Source organism: Vigna angularis, chromosome 7 (genome assembly GCF_016808095.1).
Source record: "Vigna angularis cultivar LongXiaoDou No.4 chromosome 7, ASM1680809v1, whole genome shotgun sequence".
NCBI lineage: Eukaryota > Viridiplantae > Streptophyta > Magnoliopsida > Fabales > Fabaceae > Vigna > Vigna angularis.
In genome coordinates, this window is record NC_068976.1 from 12,487,998 (window position 1) to 12,505,241 (window position 17,244).

At 38.2% G+C, this 17,244-nt stretch overlaps 1 protein-coding gene across 1 annotated transcript; it reads right to left on the bottom strand.

Moving 5' to 3' along the window:
- Window positions 1-2,698: 2,698 nt before the first annotated feature.
- LOC108336988 (ABC transporter B family member 10) lies at window positions 2,699-3,738 on the bottom strand. Its single transcript, XM_052880632.1, has 3 exons — window positions 3,563-3,738; window positions 3,044-3,460; window positions 2,699-2,927 (listed from the first exon to the last, which is right to left on the bottom strand). Exons 1-3 carry the CDS (start codon window positions 3,736-3,738, stop codon window positions 2,699-2,701), a joined length of 822 nt encoding a protein of 273 aa, XP_052736592.1.
- Window positions 3,739-17,244: the final 13,506 nt, after the last annotated feature.

The window sequence follows — 17,244 nt, forward strand, 5'->3', positions numbered from 1 at the left end:
ACACACACACACACACACACATACACACACACACATACACACACACAGAGACACACATAGACACACAAACACATAGACAGACAAACAGACACACACACAGACACACACACTGACACACACATACACAGACACACACACACAAACACAGACATACACAGACACACACACATACACACACAGACACACACACATACACACACAGACACACACACAGAGACACACGCACGCATGCAGGCACGCACGCGCACGCGCGCGTCGCCCGCAGGCACGCGCAGACGCGCTCAGACACGCGCGCACGCACAGACGCACGCGTGCACGCACGGACACACGCACGCGCGCACACACACACACAAATGAAAAATTTGATCCAGTTCAACCAAAAATTTTATTGAGTTGAGTTGAATGATATGTTTAATATAAATGAATAAAAAAAGTAATACATTTTTATATTCATTTGATACAATAATGTAAAAATAAAATGATTATAAAAAGTTAATTTTTATATTTTTTTAAAAGAAAAATATAAAAGATAATGAAAATAGTATCAAATAAATGTAAAAAATTTATACGTATAGATGACGAATTTGATATTCTTCATTTTAGTGTTTTTAAAAGTGGTTCTGTTTTTTCGGACACCCACCACCCTATGCGCTTATATACCCACTCGTACGCATAAATGCATACACAGATTCTTACCTTCATACGTGTACAAACACATAGTTATTAGAATTGATTGTATCTAGCTGAATAATATTTTTACATCATTAGTTGTCATAAAACCCTTTATAAACGTACACGAACACGTATATTTAAATTGATAATATCCACCATGAGTAATACTTTTACATTAATACAAATTTTAAAATAATATTATATGATTTAACAAATTTATAATATATGATAATTTTTTATTGGACGGTAAATTGTTTTAAATTCCTTGTGTATAGATTTCTTTTAGAAAAAATTAACACAAGTAAAATTTTATTAATTAATTTAGATATAAGGTAATTTTAGTTTATTAAAAACAAATATTTTAAAATCACTTATCACTACAAAAATTTAGATTTTTATCGGGGTTATTTTTTTCATTTCCGACGGTTTTAACCTCCGAAAAGTACGTTACCCGCGGTTAAGTAATTACCGGCGGTACAAAACCGCCGGAATTAGCGGGGGTTTTGGAAAACCGTCGGAAATAGCGAGGGTTTTGGAAAAACCACCGGAATTAGTGGGATTTTAGGAAAACCGCCGGAATTAGCGGAAGTTTTTGGTGGAACCGCCAGAAATGTGTACACTTTTTTTTTAGTTTTTTATTGTAAAATGAGATTATAATAAAATTATTTTTATTAACCAAACAGGAATAATATGAACTAATACTGAATATTATATATAAAATAAATTACATTGTTCAACATATTAATATGTTCATACAACTAATTGTTCATATATTAAAAAGAAAGATATTCAATACTAACATACTAAAAATATGACTAAAATGTTCATTACATTACTAAAAAAGAAACAATGTCGAATTTTGTTCTTCTTCGTTACTTTTATTGTTTGGCATGTTCGCTTGGTCAAATACCTACAATATAACATAATAGTTAGTCAATAATATATTTAATAAAAACATACTTTGTTATATGTTATAACATAATATAATAACATATAGTTGAACTCTTCTTTCTATCGGTAAAAAGGCAATAATACATGCATTTTGAATTAAGAGACATAACATAAATTTTAGTTTTGATCCAAGAAAACTAGATCAAATTTATTCTTGAAAGTGAAAAACAAACGCATTTTTAACATAAATATTATTTTTCTATAGACTTACTTTGAAAACAAAACATTGAATATAATTCACTTAACTTCAAATTTAATTGTACTAAAAATTAATTTTATAGAATAAAAGAAGTTTAAAATCATGTTTTTATATACTGCCCGAACACAAGTGAGTAATAACAAAATTATAATCCTTTGGCAGGGTAAGCAAACAATTCTAAGTTTGCAGTACCTGACATCCAAGTCCATAAATACTAGTTGGAAAGACCTGCATGTAAAATTGAAACAACATATATATATATATATATATATATATAAGTATAAATTTTCTATGGGTTAATTATTGTATCAGACTATTTAGAGATGAGATATTAAATTGATATGATGCTGTTTCGTGACCTATAGAAATTATTTTCTTACTTTAACCCCATGTTTGTTGGGTAAATGCAGCAATAACATTGAGTCCTCCAAGTTGGAGACCACATTCAGCCATTCCCCAAGGAAATATCTCCTGCAAAGATCACTCCCTAGTTATCAACCAACTCAAGCTGCATTTGTCCTCTTCACATTATATACCAAGGACACTTAAACCATTAAAAAATTTGGAAGTAAATATACTTGGCCAAGCATTGCTACCTCTGCTTCAATACCCCCAACACCCCATCCAGCAACTCCAAGCCAATCAATCATTGTTGTATGTGAATCAGTCCCAAAAACACTCTCAGGATAAAGCATGCTATAAACAAATGTGCAATCTTTTCTTTGTTTTATGTTATAAGCATGCACCAGAGGTGATAATAAATCAGAATGAAGAACTAAATACATGAAGCTATTTTACATTTTATGGCAATTACATACACATATATTGTATGAAATTATTTGGATCCGACATCAGCTTCCCAATCCACATCATTCTCTATAAATGTGGGGGAAAAACTACTTTGGTGGAGTAGCCCTTAGGAAGACCACTGATGAAGTTATGAGCATTGGCAAGCTTAGCTGCTTCAATCACTTCTGAATCAGAGGCACCTTCTTTTCCATAGAGTATGTTTTCATAAATTGATGTGGCAAAAAGAGCTGGCTCTTGTTGCACAAGACCAATGTGTCTCCTAAGAGATTTCAGATTAAGTTTTGTGATGTCTTTGCTTGTAAAAGTTTAATTTATTCTTGTTAAAAGAATGTTACAGGCAAATATCGTATGCATGCAAATGGGTCAATGACAAATCCTTAGCATTTAATTGGATAAAGTTCTACGAAAAACTTACCATCAACTAACACCCTTCCGGATACTGGATCACAAAATCTGAGGATAAGGGAAATCACAGAGCTTTTACCAGAACCACTTTGCCCCACTAGAGCAACACTCTTGCCTGCAGGAACTCTTAGGTTGAAATCCTTGAAAATAATCACATCTGGCCTTGAAGGGTAGCTGAAATTGACTCTTTTGAGCTCAATTGTTCCCTCCACTGTTTTCAATTCCTCTCCAACATCTCCTGTTATTCCTGACTTTCTATCCATCACTTCGAAAACTGATGCAACCATTTGGTTCCCTTTCAAAAGGTCTGGGGCAAGGGCCAAAGTCTCCGCCATAGCCAGAGCTGTTACTATCAAAACCATAAATGACTTCATAATTGATTTAAAGCTTGCAAGCTCCTTTTCCATCAAAGTAGATCCATACCTGCATAAAGTTTACACTCTGAGCACAAATGTAACCAGCATTTGGTAAGACATTAATCCTACAAGTAGCCTACTTAAGACAGAATAAAGTTAAAACATCTACCACAAGGCAAGACCATAAGATTGGAAAATAAAGAACTGGGAAACGCCATAGAATATGCCAGCAATTTGGCCTCGTTTAAATGAGCGTTTAGAGGGATCAAGAAACTCATTAGCATAAAGGTCAAGGACCTTTTCTTCAGAACAAAATGCAGCCACAGTGCGTATAATTGTGATCATTGTAGAAAATTACTATTAATTTGGTAAAAAGGACAAAAAAAATGGTACAGGTTAAAAAATTCGACGTCTTATCTCACACCGCTTATCTCTTCCATTTCCTATTATTTATTCCATTCTTCAATCTCTATCGCAGACAAAATCAAAAGTTCTTTCATCAATCTCAAAGCTGTGTCAAATACTTGATCTTATTGTACACATTCATGTATATTTGTCAGACCACATACTCATATAGGTAACAATTTACCAAGTAATTTCAGAACCCTATCCAACTAGCACTCATCAATTCCATTACATACCCATCCACCTCATCCACCCTGTCTTCTTCCACTTTCCCTAACATTCAATTAATCTAACACTTTTTTCAATCAACCAACAAACACACCAAAATTATGATTTAGAAGTGTTTATTATCATTTCTTAAACTAATAAATTTATACAGAAAAAACAAACGATCATACCTTGGTGAGAGATGAAAGGTTTAACGGAGAAAATCCACGGATCAAACAGAGAGAATTCGAAGCTGACGTTGAAGTTTAAGACAGACACCTCGCACCCAAGCAGAGGGAGACCAACACGAAGCAGTTGAAAATCCATGAACAATGAAGCTTGTGGTGTAGCGAAATGAAGATTATGGTGCAGACAAGGGGTTTGGGAGAAATGAGGTAGCGGGGAGGGACTAGAGTTTGGAGGAAAAATATTCAGAAAAAATAGACGTAGAAGGAATGAAAGCGCGGGAAAATATTTTGGGATTATTTAAGGAGTATCGGCGCCGGAAATAGTTTTTTTATTTTTTTAAAAAATGTTAACTGCGGTTTCAACATTAAACCGCCGAAATTATTTGAGGTTTATAAAACCCCCAAAAAATAACCCCTTCTAAAATTAATTATTTTTGTAGTGTATGAAGAAGGTGTATCCAAAATCTAAAACTATATCTTAGCAACATTTTGGTGGAAATGACAGTACAATGTTGTTTAAGGTCACATGCCATTAATAGAGTGCATAGGATGTTAGTGTCACAAATTTTTAATTTAGAACTAAGTTTTCAAAACACAAAAAGTTTTAAGAATTTTAATGCAGTAAATTTTAATCTATTTTTTACAATAATTCATTTGAAATTTTTAATTGAAATATAAGATAGATTCATAAAATTTGTTTTAGCAGGATTTAGAACCCTAATCCAAAATATTTAAAGTTGTCTGCTCCGATGTCCAGTTGTGTTGTCTTCTCTCTTTTCCTTGTCCAAGCCGCGGGGGAGGGTGCCTGCAAAAGACACTCCGACGCTCAAGTCAGTGACCTCGCGTAGTAATCTTGTAATCAAGATTAGTAATCAGAGCTCTAAGTTCAGTTCAAGTTAAAAGTTACCCGTCTTCTTTGTCAGACAAATATTTATAAATTATAATGAGCTTACCGTTAGGTCTGACTAATTAACCACCAATGAATGACAATATTAATTGTCAATAAATGACAATTATTTTCATTAACTCCCCGATAGTTATTACTATTGATTACCTTAACGGCTGATTTTACCGATCGGTTCATTGACTTGAGAGGTATCATCGGTCGACCGACTCTTCTGCACCTTTACCGTTCGGTTGGTTGCGAGCCCATTTTATCGAGCGGTTAACTGTTTGTCCGCTCAGTTCATTTGCCTAGGAGGTACCATCGGTCGGCCATGAGCTCAACAACTTAGAGGCTCTCTTGCACCTTTACCGTTCGGTCGGCTATAAGCCCATAGTAACATAAGGCCCCCAAGCCCTAGATAAATTTTGGGTTAAATATGTTTTTAGTCCCTCAACTATCAAGCGATTTTGTTTTTCGTCCCTATTTCAAACTTTGTACGTTTTGATCCCTCTCCTTAAGGAAACCATAATTTTTGGTCCTCTAAAACAAACGGCGTTAACAATCAGGTGAGGTGGCTAACGTCTGGCCACGCTGGAAACTTAGAAACTCTCTCTCTCTGCAACATTAGATATTTTTTCATGCAATTTCAGAACAGTGGTCACACACGAATGCCAACACACCTCCACTAACTCAGGCTGTCGCCGGCGCCGGCGATGTTTGTCGCCGGCGATGTTTGTTGCCGCCGGGGAAGCTACCGGAGCTTTCCTTCCTTTTCTTCCAAGCATTAGGGTTTCTTCCTTCTTTTTCAATCTCTGCTCATGAGGAACGATAGAGGCTCCAGATTCTCCAACACTTAGATCAATTTCAAGGGCTGCTTTTGAGCTTGATGATTATTGGAGGATTGTAGAGATTCTGCACAAAAGGTTTTTCTGCCTGCTTTTTCTTCTACAAGTTATTGGTATTATTGATGCTTGCCATCTGATAAAAAAAATGAATGAATTGAATAACTCTAAAACAGACTCCTTAAATTTGAGAAGAAGAATTGGAGGGAATCTTACAATTCTCTGATTGTGGTGGAGCACCTGTTGACTCATGGACCAGAAAGTGTTGCAGAGGAATTTCAGAGTGACAAAGATGTAATTAATCAGATGAAAGATTTCCACTTTACTGATCCCAGTGGATATGTTCTAGATTAATTAGATTTCCATGATAATTCATCCTCCACCCATGAGACTGGTCAAAGGATGCCCAACCAACAAAAAATATTTCCTATATCCAGTCTTGTCAAAATTTTATGCCACATACAAGTTTCACTCCACTTATTTTCTTGATAGCACTTTTTTCTTTATTAGTCACGTTGCATCTCAATTCTTATATAACCATGATTTCTTTCCTCATGCATATATACCATACATGATATATACTAAATTCTTTACCTCTCCAATTTTTGCACTGTAAGATTTAAGAATAGCTAAATTATTTGAGATAATTGTTGATTATCCTGAGAGGTACCTTATTTATAGTTCTTTTTATTTCTTCTGGGATATCTATTAGAAAATTAATTGTCCTATTTCTTTTTTTTTTAACAAATTGAATGGCTAGATCACACTGTTGCCTAAAATATATTTGTGGTTATAGCTTCGAGTCATAACAGAGAGATTGACAATTGTTCTAGGATTTAACATTTTCTTTCAGAAATGAAGTTGTTTCTGTTTGTCACAACAATGAATCTAGAATTTAGATTATCAACTCTTTCTTCTTGCAGTTCCATGCTTGCCTTGGTTTTGAATAACTTTCAAGCTCCAACATTTCGCACTTATGCCATTTGGCTTGTCTTAACTAATTCATTCTGTGCTGGATTATGGCTTGTTTGTTCATGTCTTCTGATAATTTATTTTCTTTCTTTCTACTAATTTTTGAAGCTCTCCTGCAATTGAAGACTTAAAATTGTGTCTTGAATACACTGGACAACATTCAAAGCTGGTGGAATCATTTATTTCAGCACTGCGATATCGCTTGCTTACTGCAGGTGCATCAACCAATGATATATTACACCAATATGTTTCAACAATTAAAGCACTTAGGACAATAGATCCAGCAGGTGTTTTCCTTGAGGCAGTTGGTGAACCCATAAGGGATTATTTAAGAGTAAGGAGGGAATTGGAGTGTGACAAAGATGTAATTAATCAGATGAAAGATTTCCACTTTACTGATGTCGTGTTTGCCATAATTCTCCACACCTCCTTCTTCAAAGTTCTATTATATATATATATATTTCACAAAAAACCTTTCTTCTCCACATTCAAACGTCACACTTCCACCAATTCATTAGATTAATAACCTTAATTTTTCTTTTGTTCTGAGGTCTCAATAGACATAAGACGACACTCTTCACAAATGGCACACACTTTGTCCTCTAATCTGGATCTTAACCTTCCCACATTGAGGTATCTTCTTCACTCCAGACCAACCCAATTGAAGCCAGTGAAGTTCATGGTGATGGGTGATGTGAGAGAAAAGTTTGACCGGAAGATTTGACTGTTTTGTGTTTTGGGATTGAAGTTTGAAGCTGCGACGGCCGGTGCAGATCGATCGAAGAAGGAGACGTTGGCGTTGACAACACCCCCGATGGTTCCATATGCCACCCGTGACGAATCTGGTTGGAGTGGACCGTGATGGTGCCTTTATCGTTCCTGATGAGCGTTGCAGAGATTGAAAAAGAAGAAAGAAACCCTAATGCTTGGAAGAAAAGGAAGGGAAACTCCGATGGCTTCCCCGGTGGCAACAAACGTCGCTGGCGACAACCTGAGTTAGTGGAGGTGTGTTGGCGTTCGTGTGTGTGTGACCACTGTTCTGAAATTGCATGAAAAAATATCTAATGTTGCAGAGAGAGAGAGTTTCTAAGTTTCCAGCGTGGCCAGACGTTAGCCACCTCACCTGATTGTTAACGCCGTTTGTTTTAGAGGACCAAAAATTATGGTTTCCTTAAGGAGAGGGATCAAAACGTACAAAGTTTGAAATAGGGACGAAAAACAAAATCGCTTGATAGTTGAGGGACTAAAAACATATTTAACCCATAAATTTTTGATATTGCGTTGGGTTTGTAAAGTTATATCGATCGATAGAGGATTTTATCTGAGTTTCAATTCATACTAGCATGCATTCTTTATTGTCCGAGCGGGTTTCACGCTAAGAGTTCCTTTGAAGTGTTCCCCAAACCAAGGCGAGAGTTCACGAAAGAGTTTGCTTTGCCGCTTGATTTAGGTCTTAGGAGTTCACTAGGAGCATGCCCTAAGACCAAAGTGAGAGTTCAAGAAAGAAATCTGCCTCACCCGCTCGGTTTAGGTCTTAGGAGCTCTCTAGAAGCGTGCCCTAAGACCAAGGTGAGAGTTCACGAAAGAAATCTGCCTCACCCGCTCGGTTTAGGTCTTAGGAGCTCTTTAGAAGCGTGCCCTAAGACCAAGGTGAGAGTTCACGAAAGAAATCTGCCTCACCCGCTCGGTTTAGGTCTTAGGAGCTCTCTAGAAGCGTGCCCTAAGACCAAGGTGAGAGTTCACGAAAGAAATTTGCCTCACCCGCTCGGTTTAGGTCTTAGGAGCTCTCTAGAAGCGTGTCCTAAGACCAAGGTGAGAGTTCACGAAAGAAATCTGTCTCACCCGCTCGGTTTAGGTCTTAGGAGCTCTCTCTTGAAGCATGCCCTAAGACCAAGGTGAGAGTTCACGAAAGAAATCTGCCTCACCCGCTCGGTTTAGGTCTTAGGAGCTCTCTAGAAGCGTGCCCTAAGACCAAGGTGAGAGCTCACGAAGAGTCTGCCTCACCTAGTTGAAAAATGTTCCCAGCCGATCGGTTGATCAACGTTGGCCAAGTACTTTGTATACAGAGTCATGTTATCTGCACCGAAGAAAAACACTATTAGGATTTTGAACGGTCAGAAAAATGTAGCTGAAAATTTAGTTTGAGTTGAGGCCAGACGACCAAGCGAGTGAGACCGTTCGGTCTTGATGTAACTGATTTAGAATCTTATGACCTGCAAGATAATATCAAGAATATAGACGTGACCGTTCGGTCGAAATGTAACTGCTTTAGAGTCTTAGAGTCTTGTGACCTACAAGATATAATAAAAATATAATTTATATTTAAATAAAAACATCCATTTGATCGCCGCGGTTAACTAGTGGTTGACTTTAATGTCCATTTGGTCGCTGCTGTATCCGAGCCAGAACTTAAATTTGAATTTACGGGGTGTAACAGGAGAACTTTTTCAATTGTATCTCTCGTGTTGCCCGATAATAAATCATGACCTGCATAAAAGAATAATAGAAGATGTTGATGACGACCATATGAATTACCACCGCTCAGGAGACGCTAGCTGAAGTAAGCTCTCGTTTGATCAAGTGGCTTGCAAGTCTTGTCCTCTACACTGAACAATAATAATTCAACTTAGAACAATCAAAAAACACGTTAGACAATTATTTAATTAATAATCACGTATTTTGTCATAAGGCCAAACGACTGGTGAAGCGACCGTTCGGTTTTCAGTTGAAGGTTTGAAGACCAAAATGGGAAACCTCATTTTAGAATATGCCATGGTTGGGACATTAATGTTTAATACTTTGTGACATGCAGAAGAGCTGAAGATGTTAATCGTGGTTGTATGGATACGTTAAACAAGATTTGAAGTGTCCAATATAGGTTCGAGCGATAGTCAAGTCCTTGAAGCCTGTCAAGTTGCAAGCTTTTTATACATAATTTTATCTGCAAGTCAAATATATGAACTCCAGGAATGATGCACCGCCTTGAGGGTGGCAAAAACTGAATGCCCCCTATACCGAGCGATTACCTCACGTTCCTTCACTGACGCTAAGTGCATATTTTGAGCCACTAAGCAATTCTTTCCAATTATGTACTTCTGTTCTATCGGAAAAAGTAAATAATTTGACAAATATAATTGTGCAATAATGCTAAGGTAGAGAAAAGAATAATGTTTGGTCAAGATCTGAGATTCTCCAATGTGCATCAGGCGGAGGAATTTTTATGCAGATTTACACCACCCCTATTTAAGCAGTTTTGAATTGGGGCAGCAACATGCATTAAGGTTGCCACAACAGCCATTTCTCCCCTTCCTTTGATAGAAACTCCAACTCAGATGGTTGCCTGATGCTTCTAGAGTATCTTCCCAGTAATTTGGTTTTAAAGATAAGTATGAGGCCTTTGTTCGTGAATTTTGCTTCACCACTTTCATTTGAGTTGTCACAATGATTCCTGAGGAAAGCACACAAGGCAGTAGAACAATATAAAATGTTTTTAGGAAATTAGAAATAAGTACTGTACCATAGGATACCTGACATTCGCACGACACACATCTGAACTGATGTCGATCACTAGACGATCGACCATTTGTAGGTCGAGCACTGGTGGTCGACCGATCGACACTTTTATGTCGACCATTGATGGTCGACCGTTTACGATTCAACGTCGAGCACTTGGCAACTATCGACTTCCACTGACATTCGTATGTATATGTCGATCATCTGATGATCGACAATTACTAGACGATCGACCGTTTGATGTCGACCACTGAGGATCAACTGTTTATGATTCGATGTCGATCACTTGGTGAGAGGCCATTTATGGTCTGATGTCGCGACACAAAATTCTCTCACAAAGATCAAACGGTTTAGCAGATACGAACAAAAAGACACTGTCTTAATCAAAGACCACGAATCAGGGAAATAATTGATCCAGGCAATGATAAAGGTCCTAATAATGGCTAAGGCAATAGAGGTGGAGGGACCTACCACTCATGTTTGCTGCCCACTTCCAATAGATCCAGGTAAGAAGTAACGGCAAGCACTAGAAGTGGAGGGACCTACCACTCATACTTGCTGTCCACTTCCAATAGATCCAGGTAATGGGTAAGAGAAAAGACCAGGGAGGGAGGATTCATTTTTCCAGTCATTTTTAGCTAAGAAAAAACATAGACAGAGGAGATCTAATCTAACTTGAGCGTCGGAGTGCCTTTTTCAGGTGCCCAGCCCACTTCCCTCGAAGGATCAACAACGTCAGAGGCAAGATAGCATGAAGATGGTCTCATCAGAAGAAAGAATCCAGAATTGTTAGGTTGATATCTTGGTCCCCGTACCTCATACCGAAACAAGTACCATTTTTTTCTGAAATCAATCTGAGTAAATAAGAGTATTGGCTCAAGCCGCCTCTAGACGCTGCCTGCAACAGTGTTGTCTAAGCCCTCAACGGCGCTGCACTCGCAGGTCCATAAGACCAATGTCTAGGCACGCGGCCCCTTGAGGTCACTACCCACTACTAAAAGTTGCGTCGCAAGTCCCTTCTTCACCGCCATGAGCTCTTGCCTGCCCGCATCTAATGCAGCTCGACGCTCACTACGGCAACGGCGGGCACCTCCGCGGCCACCTTCAGCGATTTCTCGTGGATCTCGGACACTTCCCCACCGCGCTCGTCCCTGACCCTGGCAACCGTTACGGAGATGCGATGAAACTCATCCAGCATGATGGCGAGGATGGCGCAAATGCCGGCTCCGACGATGATGTCAAAATAATCGGCGATTTGCGCGTGAGGATCGCTGGTTTGGGACCGAATCTGGTCCTCGGGGTGGACGACGGTGGCGCCGGAAGCAATGGCGGTGGATCTAACACCGTGCATTTGGCTTACGTCTCTGAGCATATCTCATCGACCTTGCTAACGAGCTCCTCATCGGTTTCCGAGCAAGAAGATTCACAAAAATTCTGAACCAGGTGACTATAATAACGCTGGTCCAATGGTCTTAAACCTTTCTCTAATGGTCTTGAAAATTTCCCCCAAACCGGATGAGCTGAGGGACGTGTTCTCCAATTTCACAGTTATTAATACCCAGTGAAATAAATCAAAAAATAAAAATCAGTGATAATAAATAGGGGGCTTATGTTTGCGAATATGGAAGGCAGTGATGTGCGATCATCGCCGAGGAGGTCGAACCGCTTGGCACGGCGGATGACGCGGAGGCTCAACCGAACGGCGTGACAAATGACGCAAAGGTAGGGGCGACCTCAAGGTCCTTGGCGCGACGCTCGATTTGGTGTTCATAGGCGTCGTTCGGCCAGGCGATGACTATGGAGAGGCCATCGTCACTGAGAAGCGGGTTGGTGGGGGACTGGAATGAGCAAGCGGCCGTTGATGCAGAGGTCACCGAGGTTGTTGAGGCAGTCTTCGAACCGAACGGGAAAGTGCGAGAACCTTTCAATAATCCAATGGCCCAAATTTTTGGGTTTTCTTTCTCTTTGGAATCAAAGGTTTTGATCTTTATTTATTTATTTTCTTTTTCTTGCCACATCATTGTTGGGCATCATGATGTGCTAGAGGGTTGCCTTTCTTCTGTGCGGAATGATAAAGAAAGGGTTAAACATCAAATGAATTACATGACCAAAAAGTAATAAAACAATATACCCAGGTGCCGAAGGTGAGCCCTGATAAAATAATATTTTAGTTTTTTTATCACATGATTATGAATGGGATTTACTGGTACGCCTTTTGTGCATGTAATCATTATTTCATAACTCATGAATTAAGAAAAGCACGAAGAAGACCAAATCTTATGAGTTGTATATATTCTGGTCGGCTAAACCAGACTAAGGATATTGCACCCCAATTAAATAACAAAATTAAGTGGGAAGGAGCTATGGTGGCATCACGCGCTGAGGAAGATGAGAGATGGCCCTGAAGTGGTGGTTGGCTCAGCCGCGGTGGATGCCGCCCCGATATCGCTCCAATGTGGGGACGTGTCGTCGTATATTTTTATTGCTCCAATTCTTTCTCAGAATAATACTTTCTCATAATAATATTCGTTAACGTAAAAGATATATATTAAATCACAATAAAGTAAAAACTTCAAACTCTTTTTATGGGACGCTCGGCCTCACGGTGGGCGCCAAAATGTTTCAGCAGGATTTAGAACCTTAATCCAAAACATTCAAAGTTGTCTGTTCCGATGTCCAGTTGTGCTGTTTTCTCTCTTTTTCTTGTCCAAGCCGCGGTGGAGGGTGCCTGCAAAAGACACTCCGACGTTCAAGTCAGTGACCTCGCGTAGTAATCTTGTAATCAAGATTAGTTATCAGAGCTATAAGTTCAATTCAAATTAAAAGTTACCCATCTTCTTTGCCAGACAAATATTTATAAATTATAATGAGCTTACCGTTAGGTCTGACTCATTAACCACCCATGAATGACATTATTACTTGTCAATAAATGACAATTATTTTCATTAACTCCCCGACAGTTATTACTATTGACCTGAGAGGTATCATCGGTCGGTCGACTCTTCTGCACCTTTACCGTTCGGTTGGTTGCGAGCCTATTTTACCGAGCAGTTAATTGTTTGTCCGCTCAGTTCATTTGCCTAGGAGGTACCATCGGTCGGCCATGAGCTCAATAACTTAGAGGCTCTCTTGCACCTTTACCGTTCGGTCGGCTATAAGTCCATAGTAACAAAATTTATTAAAACATATACTAAATTGTTTTTAAAATTTTTTAATTTATATTCTAAGTTTTCAAAACTCAATCAATAACAATTTGGATTCTTAATTGATTTGTTAAGAATGAGTGCATTGCCTAAAACTATTTATTACAATAAGAGTAAGTTTATTATATTATATTCTAATTTTTGGGTGGGTAGATGTGAACCCATAATCCATGGTGGAGTGGTTAAAATTTCAGTAACTTTGCACTAAAAGAAGGAGGAATCATTGGTTTTTTGTGTTAAAGAAGAAAATATAGTTATTTGCATTGCAACGACTTGACTAGAGAAACCGATCGTAACGTTGCTTGACAAAATGTGTCCCCTACCCCCACGAAAACCATTTTGGAAAGACTTTTTCAAATCAAAGATTAAATTATGCATCGATCTATTCACTCCTTACTTAAAATATTACTAAATATTTTAATATTTAATCATTTTCAAACTAAAAATATTTAATTTATAGAAACGCGTGCACTTTATGACCTTAATTGATATGTCAAGTAATAATTTTTCCGGAACAATACACAAATGTTTAGTCTCGTTGGATTGTCTTCCTTGAACTTATCCAATAATAAATTAACAGGAAAAATAACAAAAGAGATAGGAAACATGAAAAACTTGGAGCTTCTCGATTTTTCAACAAACCAACTTAGTGGTGAAATTCCTCAGAATTTAGTTACATGGGTAATCATGATCTTTGTGGACCCTAGTTACTAAAATGTGCTTTCAGAATGATACACACAAAGATACAGAACTTGTAGATGAAGATGGAACTCAATCTAAATTTTTGACATGGTTTTACATTGGAATAGAATCTGGATTTGTGACAGGCTTTTTGGGAGTTTCTTGTGCTATTTTCTTAAACAAAAAATGGGCTCATAGTCGACAAATGATGAAGGTGCAGAAGAGTCTCTAAGTTATTTTGGGTTTATGGCCGATCGATGATATTTCTCAGACAAATAAACTGAGCGGATAAACAGATCGGTAAAAACAACCGTTAAGGTAATCAATAGTAATAACTGTCGTTGATGAGGAGTTAATGAAAATAATTGTCATTTATTGACAATTAATAGGAATAATGTCATTTATTGGTGATTAATGAGTCAGACCTAACGGTAAAACTGCAAGAAACCACGTTGAACGCTCGGTCTCGACATTGCCGCTTCATATCAACACTAACAAAAGAAAAGCTGCACAACATGAATCATTACCTCCACCTGAAATATCATCGAGATAAGTATTTTTTAAATATGAACATTTGTTAAAAATTTATAATCTTTATAACGATAAATCACGTAGCAGTCACCAAGGATCCTCAGGTCGTTCCTGCCTCCGCACTATTCGCCGCGCCGAGCGACTCAACCTCCTCGGCGATGACCGTCGGATGACCAGTTTCAGTGTCGGTGAACACCGCTTCTTCCCTGTGTTCCTTTTTATTCTCACCTTTTTTTATTTTTGACTGATCTCACAGGGCATCAATGACCATGAGGTTGGAGAACGCAAATCTTGCTTTAAAAGGTCAATGGGAGCCTGGGTGATTGAAATTCTGAAATTGCACGAGAGCCATTGTGTTTTCCTTTCAAAAGGGATAAAATCATGGCACTTGTATAGTATGTAGTATAGACCGAACGGCTATCATCGAGGATCGTTCGGCACATCCATTCCAGGCCATTCGGTCACCTCCATAACAATGGTCAACCAGGTCAAATGGATTCTATTGATGTTGGGCCATAATTGGGTCAACATTTAAGTTATTGGGCTAATAGTCCAGCAGAAGATAAAATAATCAAAGATATCTGATTAAAGATATTGATAAGCTGTTTACGAGCAACTGACCGAATATAAAGGTAAGTATGTTTATATTTTATTCTGTTTATATTTTATTGGGCTTATGTCAGCTTAAGGTCCATGAGACAACTTATAAATAGAGAGCCAGGGCCACAAACTAGGTACGCTCAATTCATACTCCAATACATTCTACTCATACTCAACCCATTCTCAAATACTCAAATAGTGACACTAGTGCAGAATTGGCTTTAGACGTCCGTTCTTTTGGCTTTTAGACGTCCGACCTTCCCCCGACGTCTTTGTGGGTGACGTTACTCAGACGTCGAGGGGTCCACATCGGACGTGTGTATAGACGTCCGATGTGTCAGGCCCGACGCCTATGCAGACGTCCGGTGTACACCCTCGGACGTCCATATAGATGTCCAATGTGACCCCGTCGGACGTCTATACAGACGTCCGTCTTCTCCTCCCCCGACGTCTATACACATGTCCGAGGTGTATCACCCGACGACCACATGCCTGAATTGTTTTGTGCTAGGGGTGGGGTTGGACGTCGGTGTGTGCACTGCCAGACGTCTATAGACGTTTGACAGTGCACTAACCGACGTCTACTAGGCTTTTTTTTTTTAAATTAATTTATTTTTGCAGTAAAACCACACCTGAAAAGCAGAAAATTGTCCTAGAACAATTTTGCAATAATATATATATGCGTTTCATATAAACAAAGTTCTACTTAATGTAAAATATAATCCACTACCAAAACTATCAAGATAAAACTTAAACTAAAACTAAGCAATGTTCAACAACAAATAAAACTATTCCTAACTCCATCTTTGCAGAAGATAAGCGGTCCACTCCTGCCTTATATGTCTAATTGTGTCCTCTGGTATAGGCGATGTACTCTTGAAGCGCTGCAAAATTCAAGAAAGATTCATTGGTTTCATATATGTTTGAAGATGAATTTGCTTTGTAATGTATTCAAGGTATACGTCATTACCTTATTCCAGTCATCTGTAATGACAGCTCGAATGATGGTCTTAATCCAACACATCACATAGAAGCCACATTCCCATGAATCTAGCTGCTGGTTACACTAAAATAACAAACTAGATAGTTAAGAATTTAGATCATTCAATAACATAGAAAATGAATTAGAACTATAAATGACTTAAAACCTTTGGATACAAGATTTGAACCAGTTGACCACGTGATTTACCAATAACTCTGTACATATGGAAAACACAAAGTATAATTAATATGACTATATTTATCATAAAAGTTGAAGGTGAACATCAAATTCAAAGTCATTTTTGGAGAAACACTTAACCTTGAAGCATTGTTCTCAAGTCATTTTTCATCTTCCACAGCTCGTACCTAGCAGGTGCAGGTGCTAGGTCCGGCGACTCAAGTCCCAAGGTATCTGCTCTAGACTTTCTAAGTTTCTTTTCCAATTTTGCATAACTACCTCGTGATAACAAGTGTGGTGCATCGTTTAGCCTTTGTCTTTCTTGGGCGGCTAACCTTTTACCCTGTGAAACCGTATATATAAATAAGTGTAAAATCATAAAAACTCAATGAATACATTTTCAGATGTTAAGAAACATACCTTCCATTCCTCAGACTCTCTAGATGCACGAAAATGCATCCAATCCTCCTCTGTGAATGTATATTGCTGACAAGGATTTTCATGTTGCCTGTCTCCAAAGACATAGAGTCGTGTCAGCCTTGTCTTGAAATCCCTCCATCTTATCGCTATATGCGATAACACTTTCTTTCTAATTTGTATTGTGTTTGGAATATCATAATGTTGCTGTCAAAAACAAAAAACATGTTATTGATAATAAAACATG

Bases quoted from the DNA above. Each gene is read 5' to 3' on its own strand.
- LOC108336988 (XM_052880632.1), bottom strand. From the start codon at position 3,738: ATGATCACAATTATACGCACTGTGGCTGCATTTTGTTCTGAAGAAAAG. The intron at 3,461-3,562 runs GTAGATGTTTTA...AACTTTATGCAG, and splicing joins TCTTATGGTCTTGCCTTGTG to GTATGGATCTACTTTGATGG. The intron at 2,928-3,043 runs GTTTTTCGTAGA...AACTTTTACAAG, and splicing joins AGGGTGTTAGTTGATGGTAA to CAAAGACATCACAAAACTTA.